The sequence below is a fragment of the Varanus komodoensis genome, unplaced genomic scaffold (genome assembly GCF_004798865.1).
Source record: "Varanus komodoensis strain SLA01 unplaced genomic scaffold, ASM479886v1 scaffold15, whole genome shotgun sequence".
In the NCBI taxonomy this organism is placed as follows: Eukaryota; Metazoa; Chordata; class Lepidosauria; order Squamata; family Varanidae; genus Varanus; species Varanus komodoensis.
The window spans coordinates 10934271-10951986 of NW_025335440.1; the positions used below are offsets into that span (position 1 = coordinate 10934271).

At 40.3% G+C, this 17716-nt stretch overlaps 1 protein-coding gene across 5 annotated transcripts in view; it reads right to left on the bottom strand.

Moving 5' to 3' along the window:
• PRKAG2 (protein kinase AMP-activated non-catalytic subunit gamma 2) overlaps positions 1 to 17716 on the bottom strand; it is a 240642-nt gene that overhangs the window by 50483 nt on the left and 172443 nt on the right. For 4 of the 5 annotated variants that reach the window (XM_044424712.1, XM_044424714.1, XM_044424713.1 and 1 more), the window contains one exon: positions 16802 to 16868. The exons of the other annotated variant lie outside the window; for it this stretch is intronic. In XM_044424712.1, the coding sequence (XP_044280647.1) occupies positions 16802 to 16868 (67 nt within the window). The remainder of the gene's footprint in view (positions 1 to 16801; positions 16869 to 17716) is intronic. 5 annotated transcript variants of the gene reach the window in all.

A 17716-nucleotide genomic window follows, 5' to 3' on the forward strand; every position in this document is an offset into this window, starting at 1 on the left:
CAGAACGGATTAACGTTATTTACATTGAACCTTAGGGGGAAAATTGACTTGGGTCACAACCAATTTGGGTCACAACCAGAGTTGTGGAACAGATTAAGTTCATGAGCCAAGGTACCACTGTATACTTAACTAGATCCTTAACAAGGATTTATACTTAACTAGATCCTTATCCCTCTCTGATAGGATGAATTTGTTTTGGACTATCTTGAACTTTAGATCACTGCAGTCGGTTAAATTAAAAGATGCTTGCTCCTTGGGAGGAAAGCTATGGCAAATCTAGACAGCATACTAAAAAGCAGAGACATCACCCTGCCAACAAAAGTGCGTATAGTCAAGGCTATGGTTTTCCCAGTTGCAATGTATGGCTGTGAAAGTTGGACCATAAGGAAGGCTGAGCACTGAAGAATTGAGGTCTTTGAATTGTGGTGCTGGAGAAGATTCCTAAGAGTCCCTTGGACTGCGGAGAGATCAAACCAGTCAATCTTAAAGGAAATCAGCCCTGGCTGCTCTTTAGAAGGCCAGATACTGAAGATGAAACTCGAAATACTTTGGCCACCTAATGAGAAGGAAGGACTCCCTGGAGAAGACCCTGATGCTGGGAACGATTGACAGCAAAAGGAGAAGGGAATGGCAGAGAATGAGGTGGCTAGATGGAGTCACTGAGGCAGTGGGTGTGAGCCTGGGCGACTCTGAGGGATTGTGCAGGACAGGAGAGCCTGGAGGAATGTTGTCCATGGGGTCATGTTGGGTCGGGCATGACCTTGCAACTAACAACAAATCTTGAACTTTGACATTCTTTGGGCACTGCACCTAACTAAAGGGAAAAAAATAACAAATCTTTCAAATTGCTGAGCAGCAAATGTATGGCTTGTTTTCCATTCAGTCACCATTCAAAGCTAAGTACATAACCTTGTTAAAAAGTGAATTAAGGAAAGATTCATAGCTAACAGTTCCTTAAGGCTTACCCTACCCCCAATGGGACTGAAAAACTCATACCCTTACATCACCCTCCCTAGACTAAAGCAGTTTTCATCAACTAATTTTAATTTAGCCTTCTGCATTCCATGTCTGATCTACAGTGTCTATTTCTTGTCCAGATGTTCAACAAGTGTCCAGGTAATGCCTATCCACTAAGTAAAGCAAAACTGGTCAGCTTATAATTCACCTGATAGTCATTTAGAACAACACCCACTTTGCTGAATCATGGCCTCAGTTCAGCTGACTTCTTTCTGCATTCAGCATCTAATATTCAGAGGTTTACTGCTCATCAGCATGGTGCATCCATGTAGCTATTATGGCTAACAGCTGCTGACAAACCTCTTCTCCATGAGGCACCTATAAGCAAAGCACTAACAATCAATGTAGGGGATTCATATGCATCTATTTAAAGATTGTCCCACTGATGTGGCCAATTGATCTAAATGTATCCAAATTTCATGACTCAGAGTGACAGTATTGCTGCTTAAGCACTTTTCCCTCATGATCAAGGTATGCCAAGCTACATTTTAGCCTATGTATAATATTGCTAGTAATCTGATTATCAGCAAAAAAGGATGACATCTGAAAGGCGTTTGGAAGTAGAGCAGTTATAACCCCGCTGCTACATTTCAAAAGGTGCTGGAGCACAACTCACATCAGGAGGTGCAATGAGAAGCACACAACTTTTCCAAAAACCAAGTGGAAGATTTGCAGAATGAGGGGGGCATATCTTTGCTGCTTGTCATCAATTTTAAAATGATTGTTAAATGAGTATATGTTTATTAGAATTGTACAACAATGCTTGAAAGACATAATGAAAAGCAAAAACTTTTTAGAAAATTCAGAGTGATGCGAACATATATTAGGTGGCTGATAAAGAGTTCAATGCTCATTACAACTGGTGCCTTGTTATATGCATTTAAAATACACTCCACATAGCTATCTCAGTAGCAACAAGCATGCTATTATGGAGGTAGGAGAGAATCCAGTTGCAGTTTGGATTAAAAAAATATTTTAAAATATTAAAGAAAATAAAAATATTGTGCTTTGTTCTACAACAAAAAAATAAGAGCTAGCTCTGTTATTTAAAAAAATGAGCAAGGAGGACATATGAATAAATGTATATTTATTATCAAATATACTCATAAGAGACTTTCTGTCCAAGCTCTGCTGTTAAAAGCTGTAGGACTGAACATTCCTCAGTATAAATTCGTCTACTTTATGCTATAATGAATTATTTGTGAAATAGTTCTTTTATTTGACAAATTAGTTTAAATTTGTAAAATGTAATAGTTTAGAGATATTTCAGATTTATTTAATATAACAATTTAGAATCAAGTATTGTTAATTCTGTATTTTTCTTTATAGCTTGGTATATGAATTAACAATTAAAATGATTACTATTCAATAATTTAAAAGATATAAAAGCTGGGGACTCTCTATACCTACATGATTCTGGATGAATTAGAATTTTGTTCTGTTTGTTTCACAATAAGGATCTATCAAATTCATAAATATCTTCATATTGCGAAAACCTTAGAGTAAAAGAAATTGACATGGGGAGAAGCAGCACTAACAGATTCCTCCACCCAAGTGGTTTTTGGGTGATTAGCTCTTAAAAGTCTGGCTTTAAACCCCTGTGTATTCAAGCATATCAATGGTGCTGGATTAGGGTTGATACCTCTTTTTTCCTTTTTATCACAGGCAAGTATAACATGATCCACTCCATGCTGGGAATATCTGTACCTATTGAATGAGCTGGTGCAGGCCATTAAGATTGTTGCTTGGCTTGGTTTTTGAGAAATACTTACAAAAATTCATCAATTTCCTTGTAAGTGTGATGGAAGAAACTTGAGATTAAGGGAAACAATAAATGTGGGAGAAATCAAAACGGTCAGATTAATCAATTCCTATTATTTGAATTATGTATTTTAAGCATTTTAATCCTACTCTGCAGCCAAAAAGTCTCCTAGATTGGCTTACATATAAACCTTTAAGCAAGATGGTCAAAGGCGCAATATGCAAGAAAAAGGAAAGGGGAGAGAAGGGTGATGGACTCTTTCAACAGGGCTGATGGAATGGCCCTGCTTCCCATTCACCTCTTCCTCAGTACAGCTTGATGTAATGGCTGCTGCTGGCAACAGTTCATGATCTTAAAGACCTTTTCCTTGCTATTTTCAACAGACTAACCAAAATTATTGTGAATGAGTATCAATTTATTTTGTAAAAACACTTGCTAGTCTGTGAAAAAGCACTCCAAGGCAGAACTACAACCTCCAATGCCTAAAACAAGCCTCAGTTTGTGACATACTGAGCCTGCCCAAGTGAAGAAGCAAGCTGATTAGGACTTTCCCTAATGAAATAAAAGACTAGACAGCTAGGAGTATCCACTCCAGTTTGCAGCATAGAGGTAGACATATCACTGGAACATGGGGAGAGAAGCAGGAGCCATTAAATTCTATAGAAGAAATAATGAGACACAACTTCATCCTAAAAAGGTGGCAGCTTGTCAAAATTAGCAGCCATGCCACTTGTAAAGGAGAGAGCTGGTTATAAGAAATGGAAACATATCTTCCACTCACAATCCAGTGTCAAGAGGGGATGGCAGGGCTGGGAGAAATCTATGCTCTGGCAATCTCTACATTACGTTACTGCTACGTACTCTTTATGAGACTGCCTTGGAGACTGTTCAGAAGCTGTAACTTGTGCAAAATGCAGCAGCAAGACTAATAACTGGGACCTGTCGGTCTGAATATATAAGAATACTTCTAGCCTGCTTGCATTGGCTAGAAGTATGCTAGCACCTATATGCTACTGACTGCCATTCACACGCATGACACTGAGCTAAATACATGCTGCTGATTTTAACCTGTAAAATCTTACATGGCTCCAGACCATAATACCTGACAGAAGACCTCTACTAATTACAATCACTACATTCAATTTCCAAGGCATCCTGCTTGGCACTTGGAATAGATTACATTTGGAATGAACTAGTGGGGACATCCCAAACTGGTCCTAACGGCTGTGATATTCTGATGTCTAACCTCACTCTCAGGAAACTACATGAGTGCTTTTATTCAGCATTAAGTCATTTTCACAGATAGCAAAAGATACATGAAAATCTAGCTAGTGCTTCAATGTAATTTGGGCTCTTTTTCACTACTCACACCTAACAAAGCATCCAAACTTCTAAGGTAGGGGTTAAATGTCCACCATGTACTTGCACTTTTTAATAGCTGAAGAGCTGTGTTATTACTTAATAGAAAGTTCTGGTACCAATTGTTCAATGCAGTCAGCAACAGCTCACAGGAACACATTATTATTAAAACTTGAGCACAATAAACACATGTATATTACTTATCAAATGTCTAATCTTTGGATGCAATAGCATATACGTTTGTCTACTTCTAAAAAGAACCCTAATTTGGTATGGTTTAGGCAATAGAGAGCTGCAGCCTGGCACATTAGAAAACAGCATGCCTGGGAAGTAAGCCAGGCAAATTTCTTGCATAGGTAAAGACAGCGGGTTTTCAGTGGCATGTTATGCTGAAACATGTTAACAAAGACCATCAGATCCATTTGCTTCATTTATATAGTGGTATGAATGCATTCCACTATATAAGAGTTAATGTCAGGCAAACTAGGTGCATGAGTGCACTCTTTGAACAATAAACACATGCCAGAAGCTGCTCTCTGACTCAATGGCATGATTATTGCTATACTGGAAAAACTAAGGCATGAAGCAGCCCAAATGTTACAGCTGAATTGGCCCAGATATTTAAAACCTTAGATTTGAAAACGGGACTTCTGCCATGTTTCATACTGGTTTGGCTCACTCTCCCACACACGCAGTATTCAAAGCATACTAATTTATTTCTGATATTTTAGTTTCTTTCTAGGTGGTCAGAAATGCTTTCATAGAGATCTCTCACTTTATCCTGTCCTCCTCCCTGTGAGGATGTATGACTGGGCCAGGGACATTTGATGCAAAAGAGCTTCCTAAATGAAGTTTCAGTGTCAGATCTCCCTAGGCCAGGGGTCGGCAACCTTTAACACTCAAAGAGCCATTTGGACCCATTTCCCACACAAAAGAAAACACCGGGAGCCACAAAACCCTTTTGACATCTAAAATGAAGATAACACTGCATATATCATTTTTTTACCTTAATGCTATGTATAACTTCATTATGATTTAGCTGCAGCTCTTGTTCAGTCATTAAAAACTGTTATTTTTAATCTTACATTATAAACTAATAGGACTCCTTTCATATATTTTGAATAGGAGAACAGCCTCCAGAAGAGTCAAAGTCAGTGCTAAAGGGCTCCATGCATTGAACAGCAAACCCCGTAAGTTTGTCAGCAGTAAAAGCAAATGAATCTACCCAAGTACCATTAAACATTTGGTTTTCTTCAGAAACTTTTCTTTTCTTCGACTTATCCAAGCGCTGTGCTGGCACAGACCACGGATTGGCCGGCACAGGCCGTGGATCAGCCGGCGGCTGTGACGCAAGTGCATTCAAGAGCCACATGTGGCTCCGGAGCCGCGGGCTGCTGACCCCTGCCCTAGGCCATTAATTACTCTACCCCACTGGCTCACTGGTTTCATTTATGTTTATTTTCAAGTCGTTAAAGAAAATACATAACTCATGCAGCTGAAGCAAACATTAAATCCATGGGATTTTGTGCCAGGCTTGTGTATTTTTCAGACAAACAATATCAAATTTATTGCCTTAATCTAAGAAAAAAGCAGGGTCTTATAGTAAATGTTAAAACATGCAAAAGGTTCAAATGATTTAAAACATCTAGAAACAATTTAAATGCCAAAACCAAGGAAAACAACTAAATTAAGAAGGCTGATCATATGATGTCAAAGCTTATTTGGAGGATGGAGGAAACCTATCAGGGAAGAGATGACAATGCCGACACCAAGCCGACTTCACTGAAGAAAGTATTTCACTTCCAAGACAACTTTTTTGGAAGTGAAAGACTTGGACCTTGTCATCACTTGTCCAAGCTTCTCTTACACTTGGAGAAGGGTCTAAGATTATGATTGTAGCACATGGGCAGGTTCTTATCAGGAAATGTACTCCATCAAGTCTTGGTGGTCCAAAGCTGTGTACAGTGTATATGACAAAACCAGGATTTTGAACTGGGAGTGAAGGCAGCCAGAATCGGTCATATGATCAGACCGTTTTATCCCCATCATCACCTGGCTTCTCTTTTTCACAAATACTACCTGTTCTGAACCATTTGCAAAGACAGCCACATGTAGAACACACTGACAACATTGGAGCTTTCATTAAAAGGATTGCATCCTACATGAGCACAAAATTCAATTCTGCAATATCTTACTATCAGGCTCTTTTTTTAACTGTTGCAAAATTTTATAGCAGATTTTGTGAAATGATCAAGAGGGTATAGTTAGTGTTTTTTCTTCTGTAAATAAATCTTCTTTTGCTGAGTCACCAATAGAGCCCTTTTAGTGAAAAAAGCAGTTTCGTTCCCTCTCTGTGTTTAAATACTCCAGGAGTAAATACTGCCTCTAAGAAGCAGTACATTGTTCAAACTGGCAGGGTGACTCAAGGGAAGCATAAAAACTAAGAATTATTTTTCCAAGACCTTCCTATACCTGATCTACAAAGGCAGTAGAATGAAGTGCAAGTTAGGGGTGAGAAAGCCACATTTCAAAATGGATCCCATACTAAACACTGCTGAAACATGAACAGCACTGCAAATATTAGAACTAGAACATGTTGCACCAATGTGGTAACTTTCTATTTGCTAAGATGCTTAAGTATAGGGAAGTATTAAAATTATGTCTATATTAGTAGTTTAAAAATCACCTTGAATTAGTTTCCTTGAGCAGTACTCAGAAAAAAAATTAACACTACAAAACTATATTTGACAGAGTTTCAAAATCAAAACTTTTTTTGATTTTTCATCCTGCAGCAGTGTCATGACCCATCACTATTATCTTCTCTATTTTCAAAATTCTAAATAATTTATTTGTGAAGAGCTGGCACAACTGCAGAAACAGTGTATTGTTTTAGGGAAATGGCTGTTTATAAGCCACTACTAACAACTCAAGCTTAACTCCAGAGCTCTCACTACTGCTCACTTCAAAGGAAAATGACTTGTAGTTAGCTGAGGATATGTTCTATTATTTTGTGCATCCCATTTTTGGGGGTGGTTGGGGATGCTCAGTAAGTCTGAAGCCAGGGTATTGCACACCTTCAAGTGCAACATGGCAGTGTTCCTATCAGTTAGAAATCAAGTAGAAACAAGTGGGATCTTCCAGATTAAGACCTCTGAAATGCTTGGGATTACTGAGAGTATGCAGGCCATCCCTTCAATTTCAGGACAGTTTCCTGTCAGAGCCCAGAACCTTTGCCATTGGTTGATGCAAGAGAAGGCAGCTTGGGATCCTCTCAAAATAGCTCTCATACCAGTTCTTCCTTACCCTATCCTTGTCCATGAAAGCAAATCAGTGCTAACATGAAAACAGTGCTCTGCTACTTTGAGGAACAAAGTGTTTGCTAGACAGGAGTGTACAACCTTTGGGAACAGAATAAAAGCACAGTCAAAGCCTAATGGTAGAGGTTAAGGGCACTGCCAACACAAATATGCTTCCATCACAGTAGGAGTCTTACAACAATGGCAAAGCTCATTAGAGTACAGGAACCAAAGTAGCTCAAAGAAATTTTCAATTAAGTAATGTGTGCTCATTTTGCCTTTATACAGACTTATTTATAGTTGCTGGTCTTCCCAAAGACAGACAACTCTCAGACCTGGAAGCAGTTTAAAGATGTGCTAGTTAAACTGTCACTTGGAACACAATGCTAAGCATGTTTTTAAAAAGTTCTGCAATTCCCAGAAGGCATAGGATTTTACTCGTAGGAACATCAAGAAGAAGATTCAAGCAGCAGGTAATGTGCAGGCTAAGTCACATAAAGTGAGGTTATGTCACATCAGCATAAGTCATTATTACCACAAAGAGGTGGAAAAGAGGTAGAAAAACTTCAAAGTGTGACCTTGCCTAGGTCAAAATTATTGTGTTTAGAATAGAGATTCTGAGTTAGCCTTTTTCTCTGACAAATGGAAGGAGAAGGCTTTGAGTATCATCACTAATGTATTTAAAATGGCATCATCCATGTACAAGAGGGAAGGCTTGGGGGAACCATTTTATATGCGGTGGGGCGGCATGTAAGTTGTTTAAATAAGTAAGAAAGTAAGTAAGTGCCACAGGGGGAGAAATTAAAAACAGCCCAATGAAGACTGAGCATGCTCAGGGGTATGGAATGCCAAGTGATGGGGGAGGAGGCAGAAAACCAGTGCGGAGGAGGAACACTATGGCTGATTGTCTGGACCACACTGCAATGTTTCACTGCAGGTCCCCCTCATATTGAAGAAGGTCACTTGCATACTATTTTTGGTGAATCTTTACAGATTCCTCCTATCCAAATAACAACCTATTCCTGCTGTATGTTTAGAATTACTAAACGTTTAAAAATCTACTTTATTTTTGAACTTCTTAATATATTTATTAAGTATTTTAAGACATATTCTTGCTGACTTGGTTTGCAGTTCTTCCTTCACTGTCCTTTCCAAACCCACTGAATAAATGAGTAAACAAAAAAACAAATATACCTGAAATATTCTATACACAAATAACTTCTTCTCCAATTTTAGAGAGAGGGGACACAAACACCTACTATGACCGCAGGCACACAAATATACTGAAAAGCAACTCCCATGCTATTTATGTTTTTACAGGTCAAACACTGCACCTCAAAGATGAACTGAACTGAAGTGCATAAAAGATTATTAGTGTTCCCCTTCCAATGGACAACCTTCTGTAAAGATGCCAGTAATGGGACGGTACATAAAAGCTTTAAATATAAATAAATAAAAACACCACACCAACTGATTTCCTCCAGAATGTCATTCAGCTTGCCTAATGTTTACAAAGAAAGGAAAAAAAAGCTGCCTTTAAAAACCAGTTCCTGTTTTCTGCAGACTACAAGAGTGCCTACAAGACTGCAAGAGTAAAAATCAGTTCCTCTGGGATAACTTTACCTCTTGTATTAGGGAATAGTGATTTCTTCAGATACAGAGAGCAGGAGGGCTACATGATCACTGCACACTCACTGAAGTGGACTCTGAGACTAAAGCATGCAAAAAGAATGAAAAAAGACCCAAGTGAAAGCAACTTCTTTCATTTTCAATCATTATTACAGGTAATGTCTGAAGGTGCAGTTCCTACCCATCACTATTCTCATTATCCCTTACTCAAGCACTCAGGAAGTTAAAAACATTCCCCACCTGAAGACATGCATATCACAGGAAAGGCCTATAGCCTTTGTTCTTACACTGGGCTGCTATACAGAATTGCTTTTCCAGGGACCTTTGCCTCTGAAAGCTGCTGTTTGACAGATGGAAATATAACAACATGGTGGGCAGTGGAGAAGACTCCTGAAAAGCCCTTGGACTGCAAAGAGAACAAACCAGTCAATCTTAAAGGAAATCAACCCTGACTGCTCTTTAGAAGACCAGCTACTAAAGATGAAACTCAAATACTTTGGCCACCTAATGAGAAGGACTCACTGGATGGCAAAAAAAGAAGGGGCCGGCAGAGGATGAGGTGGCTAGATGGAGTCACTGGGGCAGTGGGTGTAGGCTTGGATAGACTCCAAGGGAAGGCAGAGGACAGGAGAGCCTGGAGGAATGTTGTCCATGGGGTCGTGATGGACTGGGCACGACTTTGTGACTAAACAAGAAAGTGGGCAATCGCACAGAAACATAGACAAAGTATTTGTCTGGGGCCTTTTTTTTAAAGGTACAGATCCTTGCCAGAACTGTAGAGTGATTCTCACTTTTTTTTTTTTTTTTGCAATGTCAGAACTCACACCATAGGGAGACTGGTTGCTCCTATTACATTTGCTCTTCTACAGCTCATATGTCTTTAACAGCAGTGAGGCTCCTATGCTCCCACAGCAGCTAAACCAGCTCAATTAGAGAATGAGACTGATATGTGTACTCATTCAAGTCATATATAAGTATCTGATGTATAAAAATCGATTTCTAAAATGCAGATGTAATATTTACATTCCAGTTGCTTTTCAGCAACTGAGAAGAATTCTCTTTTATATATAAAAGTCCCCTGAATGCCATCGGACCTTACACTGTATATATATAAGGAAGCTGTGTCCATTTAACTTCTCCCAGCTAGATTCTAAAAATAATCACTCACAGAATAAGTCACCCATCATTAATTCATTATAAGCCCTCCTGAAAAGAATAAGGATTTTTTTTTGCTTAAAAATACTATGAATAAGCTCCAATAATCAAAATCTCCCATGTACTCCTTTTCTTCAAGTTAAGATTTAAAAACATATTATTCCAACAGCATGAATTCACCCTAACAAATCTTTTTGCCTCTGGCCACCAATATATAAAAACATACCTCAAAAGAACAAATGCAGTTTCACAGATTGCCTACCACTTCTTGTTCTTCACCCTGTGCTAATGAAATGGATATAAGACAACATTGCTGCAGAACCAGTTAGCCAAGAAAGACTTAATACCCTGCTCCAGCTAATTAACAAAAATGATAGGTTCTGATATAGCTCGTATTTAACAGTTTTGTTCTTAGAAACAAGTTTTGCAATTAAACAGAATTTTAGCACAGTCTGCTTGAAGAGCAATGACAAGAAATTTTAAAACTGGGTAACAGTTGGTTTCAGACAATGAGAGTAAACAGCATAACTTTTACTAAATGTATCAGCTAAACTAGCCAAAATGTTGCAGGACTTGATTGTAAAAAGAAAAAAAAAAACAGTTTTTAAATCATGAAGATTCTATACTAAGACAAAATGTATCTCTCACTTATTTTCTCAGGATACTTGTGAGAATCTAAAGATGAAACATATAATTTAGAATGCCTTTATAACAACAACAGAAAGCCCCACAGATGCCACAACTGCTTTTGCCACTGATAAATTTTCAGCTATGATATGGGGTAATAACCTTGCTTCAACAAAACAGATTTAAACTGTTTTCAGAACCATACCTCTATGTTGCCACCTCAAATTTTCAATGGGTTGCTTACCAGGATTTAAACAGTTTCCTGAACTTCATGTATTAGATAAATCAGACAAGTTTTTTTCTTGAGACAAAGGCATCCTGGTTTCTTACAACCCAATGCCGTGTTATTTCAGAGACTACTTCCTTGTAGTAAAAGGAAGGAAAAGAGGAAAAGGGAGCTAATTTTGCTCTTAAAATGACTGTAGAAACGGAACTAGTGAACCTATCCATGCAGAATCTTATGATAAATTATAAATTTCATTCTTCTACAGGCAGATAATATAGGCAGTTCCTGGATTATGAATGAGTTCATTCCTGAGAAAACAGAAAATTGTCCTTAAGTCAAATTTGTATGTAATCATGTGTAGTCGATCTTCTGCATTTGTGGGAGTTAGTGGTGCAAAGCTGTGAAAGTGGAAAAACTGTGAATCTCTCCCCCACCCTGCCCAAACTCACCAATGCCTCCTCTGGGCAGCAAGAAAATGCTGGAGATTTCCCTCTCCAAATGGATGGGGCCGGAAGATCTGCTTTGGAGGTCTCCCTTTCTCCCCTTTCACTTCCTCTCTCTCTCTATGGTGATACTTTGGAGGCCGCCTCCCCTTCTGCTTTCTCTCTCTCTATGGTGATGACAATTTTCTGAGGTAATTTTTAAAAATTATGGGCTGTATGCCAGTTCATTCACAAGTATGGGCTGTTCTTAAATCGGACATTCATAACCCAGGAATTGCCTATAGAGGTAGTCAAATATAAACATTAACCACTCTTGGAGTGCTAGCCAACTTGATCAGAAAGAGCAGAATGGAAGAAAGGAGAGGTTTAGTTCCAGTGAATTCTGTTCTCCCTGTGCTTGAGAACTAACCAATTTTAGAAGTTTAGAAAAAGTTAAATGAATACGTTAAGGAGGGGAAAGAATAAGGGATATTTACAGTTACTATAGTTTGCTCCTTTACTTTAGCAAATAACCAAAGCTAAGAGCCAAGCTTTAGCATTTTTAAAGCATTATCCTGAGCTGAAATTAAAAATGTATAGCTGCTATGAAAAGATCATCCAGAAATGCAAACTCCTGAGACCATTCAAAGCAGAAGTAATTCATCCAGGTTTACCACTCATTGTGATTTCTACAGTCATTCCTTTGGAAAAATCAAAAAGACTAGTCTGCACAAAGATTTCACTAACTACCATGCAAGCAGAAATAATACAAAACCAGATCTCCTTCATGAGGTGGTCTATTCCAGGAACCAAATGCATCTGTACTGATTTCATCATAGGATGATGGCAACCACCATTCCCATGCAGAGTATGATGAAGGATGGCAATCCAAAAATCACAATGTAGTGGGTTTACATAGTATATTCAGTAAGAAAAGTTACCGAAGGCCTTCTGAAAAAACAATGCCTGTACTAAATTAAGAATGCAATTCCAAAGTTCAGAACATGATGGTACTGTAGTACCTATACATATAGATTCCATTACATAATTCAATTTCAAGATTTCCATCTTGCATTTAAGATTGGTAAACACATGATACACTTGCCAAAATGGTCCATTTCAGATAATGTTCAGACTGGATTACAGTCATGCCTTAAATCTGAGGCTTTCCTAGAGGACTGTTTGGGAATGTCAACTAATGCAGAATACAACATCTAGAAATGTGAGAGTTTTACCCAGGTGGACCCATGTCACACCACATTGGCTCCCCATCCACTATTAAGCCCGACACAAGCCCTAAATAACTTGGGCCCAAGTATATGCAGAAGCAGCTCTTCCCATATCAATCACCCTGTGCATTAAGAACTCTGAGAAAGCCCTCTTTGCAAGCATCATCAGTGAGAGAAATATATTAAGCAAAAGAGCAGGTCTTCTCTGTGATGGTCTCTGATTCTGAAATGCTCTCCTGAGGGAGGTGTGACAGTCACCAACATAAGCAATAAAGAAAAGCCATGCTGGATCAGACCAAAGGTCTATCCAATCCATCATCTGGTTTACACGGTGGCTACCAGTTGCCCACAGGACGGCATCCTCCTGCCCAGACTTCTTTGCAACTGGTGTACATAGGTATATTGCCTCTAATAAAGGAGGTAGCTTATAGACTAATAGCTCTCTCCTCCATGAATATTCATCCCATTTTAAAAGACTGATAATTGTTACATCTTGTGGACCTGAATTCTATACTTCTAACTTCCTTTTATTGTCCTGAATCCTGCACCATTCAGGCTGATGGGATGACCCCAGAGTCTAGTATTATTAGAAGGAGAAATGTCTCTCCATCCACTTTCTCCATTTTTGATATGTCTCCCTTTACTTACTTTTTTTCTAAACAGTCTCAGATTTTGTATCTTTGTAGGGAGTCTCTCTAGCCCTTTGATTATTTTCCTTTTTCTGCACTTTCTCTAATGCTACAATGCTCCTTTTTCTGTGTGGTGACCAGAACTGTACATGGTATTCTAAGTGGTTACACCATAGACCTGCATAAGAGGGATTTGTCTGTGGCAGATTTATTTTTAATTCTATCCCTAATTATGCCAAAAATTGAATTTGCCTTTTCACATTGGGTCAACATTTTAATTGAGCTATCCATCACAACCCCAACATCACTTTCTTGGTCTGTCACTGTTAGCCATCAGTTTATATTTATAGTTGAGACATTTTGCTCCAAGATGCCTCAATAAATACATGCTTGCACAGAATCACATTTGCCACTTCGGTGCCCATTTTGTCAGTTTAGATGATATAATAATCATCAGCAAACTTGCCAACTTCATTGCTCACTCCTAATTCCAGATCTTTTAAGCTGAAAAGCAGACCCCTGTGGAAACCCATTATTTGCATCCCTCCATTAGGAGAATTTACTATTCATTCCTAACTCTCTGCTTTGTTCTTCAGCCAATTACTAATCTAAAAGAGGATCTCTCCTCCTATTCCATCACTGTTAAGTTTGCTCTTGGTGAGCAACTTTGACAAATGCCTTCTGGAAGTCCAAGTAAATAATTTATACTGGATCACTCATAGTCATATGTATATTAAAACGTCCAAAGAACACTAAAAAGATAGTGAGACAGGATATACCTCTGTGGAAGCCATCTTTATTTTTCAGCAAAGCTGATTCTTTAATGCATATTAATTTTATCTTTAACTATATTTTTTACTCAATTTATCAGAAGAGACATTAAGCTAACAAGCCTCTAAATTTCCTAGCTGTCCCCTGAATCTCTTTTCAGAAACTGGTATTACATTGCCATTCTCTAGCCCTCTGATACAGAGGCTGGTTTCAGGGACATGTTACATACTTTTGTTAGAAAAGCAACAATTTCATATTTGAGTTCCTTAAGAACTCTAGGGTGGATAACATCTGGGGTTGGTGTTATATTGACTTTCAATTTGTCATTAAGGTTAAGAACTTCATTTTTTGTTACTGCCATTTGTCTTATTTGTCTTATAGATACCTGTACCTGAAAACATCAGTTCAGGTACAGGTATCTATCCTTATCCTTTGCAAGAGAACATGAAAATAATTCATTCAGCTTCCCTACAATCTCCTTATTATCCTTTAGAACTCCTTCAATCACTACTGTCTAACAGCATCCCTAGCTGGTTTCCTGCATCTTATATATCGAAAGTATTCTTTATGGATGATACTAGTGGTGTGCTCCTTACAATGCCTTATTGTATCTCTTATTGTCTGCTTGCATCTCCTTTTATAAACTCATGCTACCTTCTGTTTTCCTCATTTGAGCAAGACTTCTATTTTTTGAAAACACACTTTTCTCTAACAGCTTCGTTGACACTGCTCATTATCCATGCTGGTAACTCCTTTGGACTTAGTGCTACTTTTCATAACTCCTTGTATGTATTCTAGCTGAGCTACTGTTACTGTGGTTTTGCGTATTTCTTTCTAAGAAATATGCCAAAACTCAATGGATTTTTATTCAAGAATGGCCACTGTTCAAGAACGGATAGAAATTTCACAATCCTTCCTAAGAGGGCTTGGTGCACCTTCTTTATACAGCTCAATGCAGCAGTGAACACTTTGGGCATTTTAGTGGACTCTATGGGAGTGACTGCTCAGCATAATTCTATGTATCATTAGCCTGTGCAGAGATACTCTAAAAACCTCTAGAGGAAAAGAACCAAAGAGTGCCAGATGTCCCTTATTTCAAAAGTCACTCGTCTTTTATCCAGAACATTATAGCCCATATGAGCATAATAGCATCTGAAACACCATTACTCCAAATCTTTTTATAATTTTGATCAGACAACCTCAGGATGAGCTACTCCTCTTACAAGGTTATAATTAGAAGAACTACCTTGTCAAGGAGGATCTGTACATTTATCAGAAAGATTACTCTGAGCACTCAAAGCTGCATGTGGCAGTTTGCCTGTTCAGTGTGTTTAAACACTAAAGTGAAAGAACATTGGTCTAGAGTGCATTCAAGACAAAAGACCTAGTCACTAAGAGGATTTATGGGACTGTGGGGAGAAACCTATTCTACAGAGCTAGAAAAGATCCTGTGCATAAAACACATCTATTCTTTGGACACAGGTGATGTCAGAAAATCAGCTTGCTTTTATGCAAATTGGTGGAAAGCTGCCTTGGGGAACACTGTACTGTGAGGATGCATTGTATTACTAGGTTGACTGCAGGTATTGAAGTCCATGTATCCCATGTTCCACTATATAAATAGTTGTTTCAATTCAACATTATGAGTTTAGAACAATCACTTAACACTACTGTACACCAAATTGATGCAATAGAATTCAACCTATTCCCTAGATTTCCAAATCCAAACAGGGCAGGGAATTAAAAAGGTGCTGGCAGGATAAATCAATGCAACAGACAATAAGATACATGAATCTTTAGCCAGGAAATGTGATCAAGTACAGCTTGCTGTATCACAGCACTGATGTGTCCAGTGAAATTCCCCTCCATGAGGGGCCTCTGTTACTAGCATTAAGGGGTAATTATTTTAGATTGTAAACTCCTTGGGAACATTGCTTATGGAACTCATGTATGCTCACAGCACTGGAGAACAAACATACTAGTTCACATGAATAGGACTTGATTATAGTCTGTCTGAATGTTTGTCAAATGTAGAGAAAGGAGACTGATTCCATTTTAGCCCTGATTTTACCACATATCTGGACTAGATTCTATTAAGTATCTCACAACCATTTAGCAGGATAAAACAGAAGTTGCTTACACTCTTAACTAACAGTATGTCCCTCATGTCTGGCTTCCAATTCAACTGTTTTTGCTAAATTATATACCGCGACTCCCTTCACAGGAGTCAACATCATAATATGGTGCATATACAACCAGTTTACCAAGTAGCAATCCACCCCTCACTCTACGCTGACTCTACCCCTGGCACCCCGAAGCAGCTTAGTGGTCCGCATGGCCTCGTATACCAAAGGACAGGTGCACAGGCTGCCCGGTGTGCGTGCATGAAGGTGGTCAGAAACCTGCGCTAAGGTACCCACCAGGCCTGCCTATCGAGAGCTAGCGCGCCTTTAACCACGCACGACAGCAGGAAAAAGGTGCAGGGAAACGGCCGCATGTTTCCACCAGTCCTTTCCAGTCTCTTCCGGGCGGGCTGCTGGGTGTGTGGCGTGCGATTCTGAAGGGATCTCCCGTTTCTGGGGACGCCTCAGCCCATTCCCCGTCCGTGTCTGGCTGCCTTGCCTGCCACCCCCAGTTCCGCGCCCTGTGCCGGCGGCTGCGGCAGCATCTTCGGCTTACCTTCATCCTCGAGCTCCAGTTTTTCCAGCATCCCTTCGGAAGCGGCCGGGGGCTGAGGAGGAGCTGCCTGCAGGAGGGCGGGGAAGGAGACACAAGAGAGAGACGGCGGGGTCAGCAGCGGCAGCAGCATCCAGAGGCGCCGGACTCACCGGATCCGCGGCGGCATCACCGGCGTTCACGCGATGCGGGGAAGGGCCGGCGGGGCAGCGCAGAAGGCTGCAAGGGGAGCGGCCGGCGCTGCGGAGCCGCCTGCAGATGCTCGGCCTGGCGCGAGCGGGCTCGATTTGCGGCGCCTCGCCGCGCGCTCCGAGGAAGGCGGCTGGCGGAGGGGAGGGGGGCGGAGGGGAGGGGACGGGCCGGGCCGGGCGGCGGGCTGGCTAGCCGGCCGGCCTCGCCGCTGCCGCCGTCCCTGCCCATTAACCCCTTCACAGGCAAGCGAGGCCCGGCGACAGCGGGGGCCTTTCCCGCCCCCTCGGGGAGCAGCCTCGGGAGGCTCGCCTTCCCCTCAGGGGCCGCATCTCCTGTTCGAGCCCAACGGCGGCCGAAAGAACGTTGGAGCGTCCCACATTCCAGCTCCCCCCACTATTCCACTAACCCCCCTTTTTAGGAGAGCAATGCGCGGTGGAACATTCCATACTTTCGAGCTCTCGCAAGCCCTTGTTGATCTCCCTCTAGAAAGAGTAGGCGACTACCACCTAGCGATTCAGAAATGGGGGCGGGGGAGAGGAACTTGTGGTAAATTTTCATGACGCCAGACTAGAACCCTCTACTTTTTCTCCCCCGACACGCATTGCTAAAACAACATGAAACCCTAGCCGAGAGGATTCCAGTTTAAACAACAACTTTAGGAGGCGGGGTAAAATTGGAGACCTTCCCCTCCTGCTCAGCGGGTGTTGGTATTGTCCAGGGTGCATT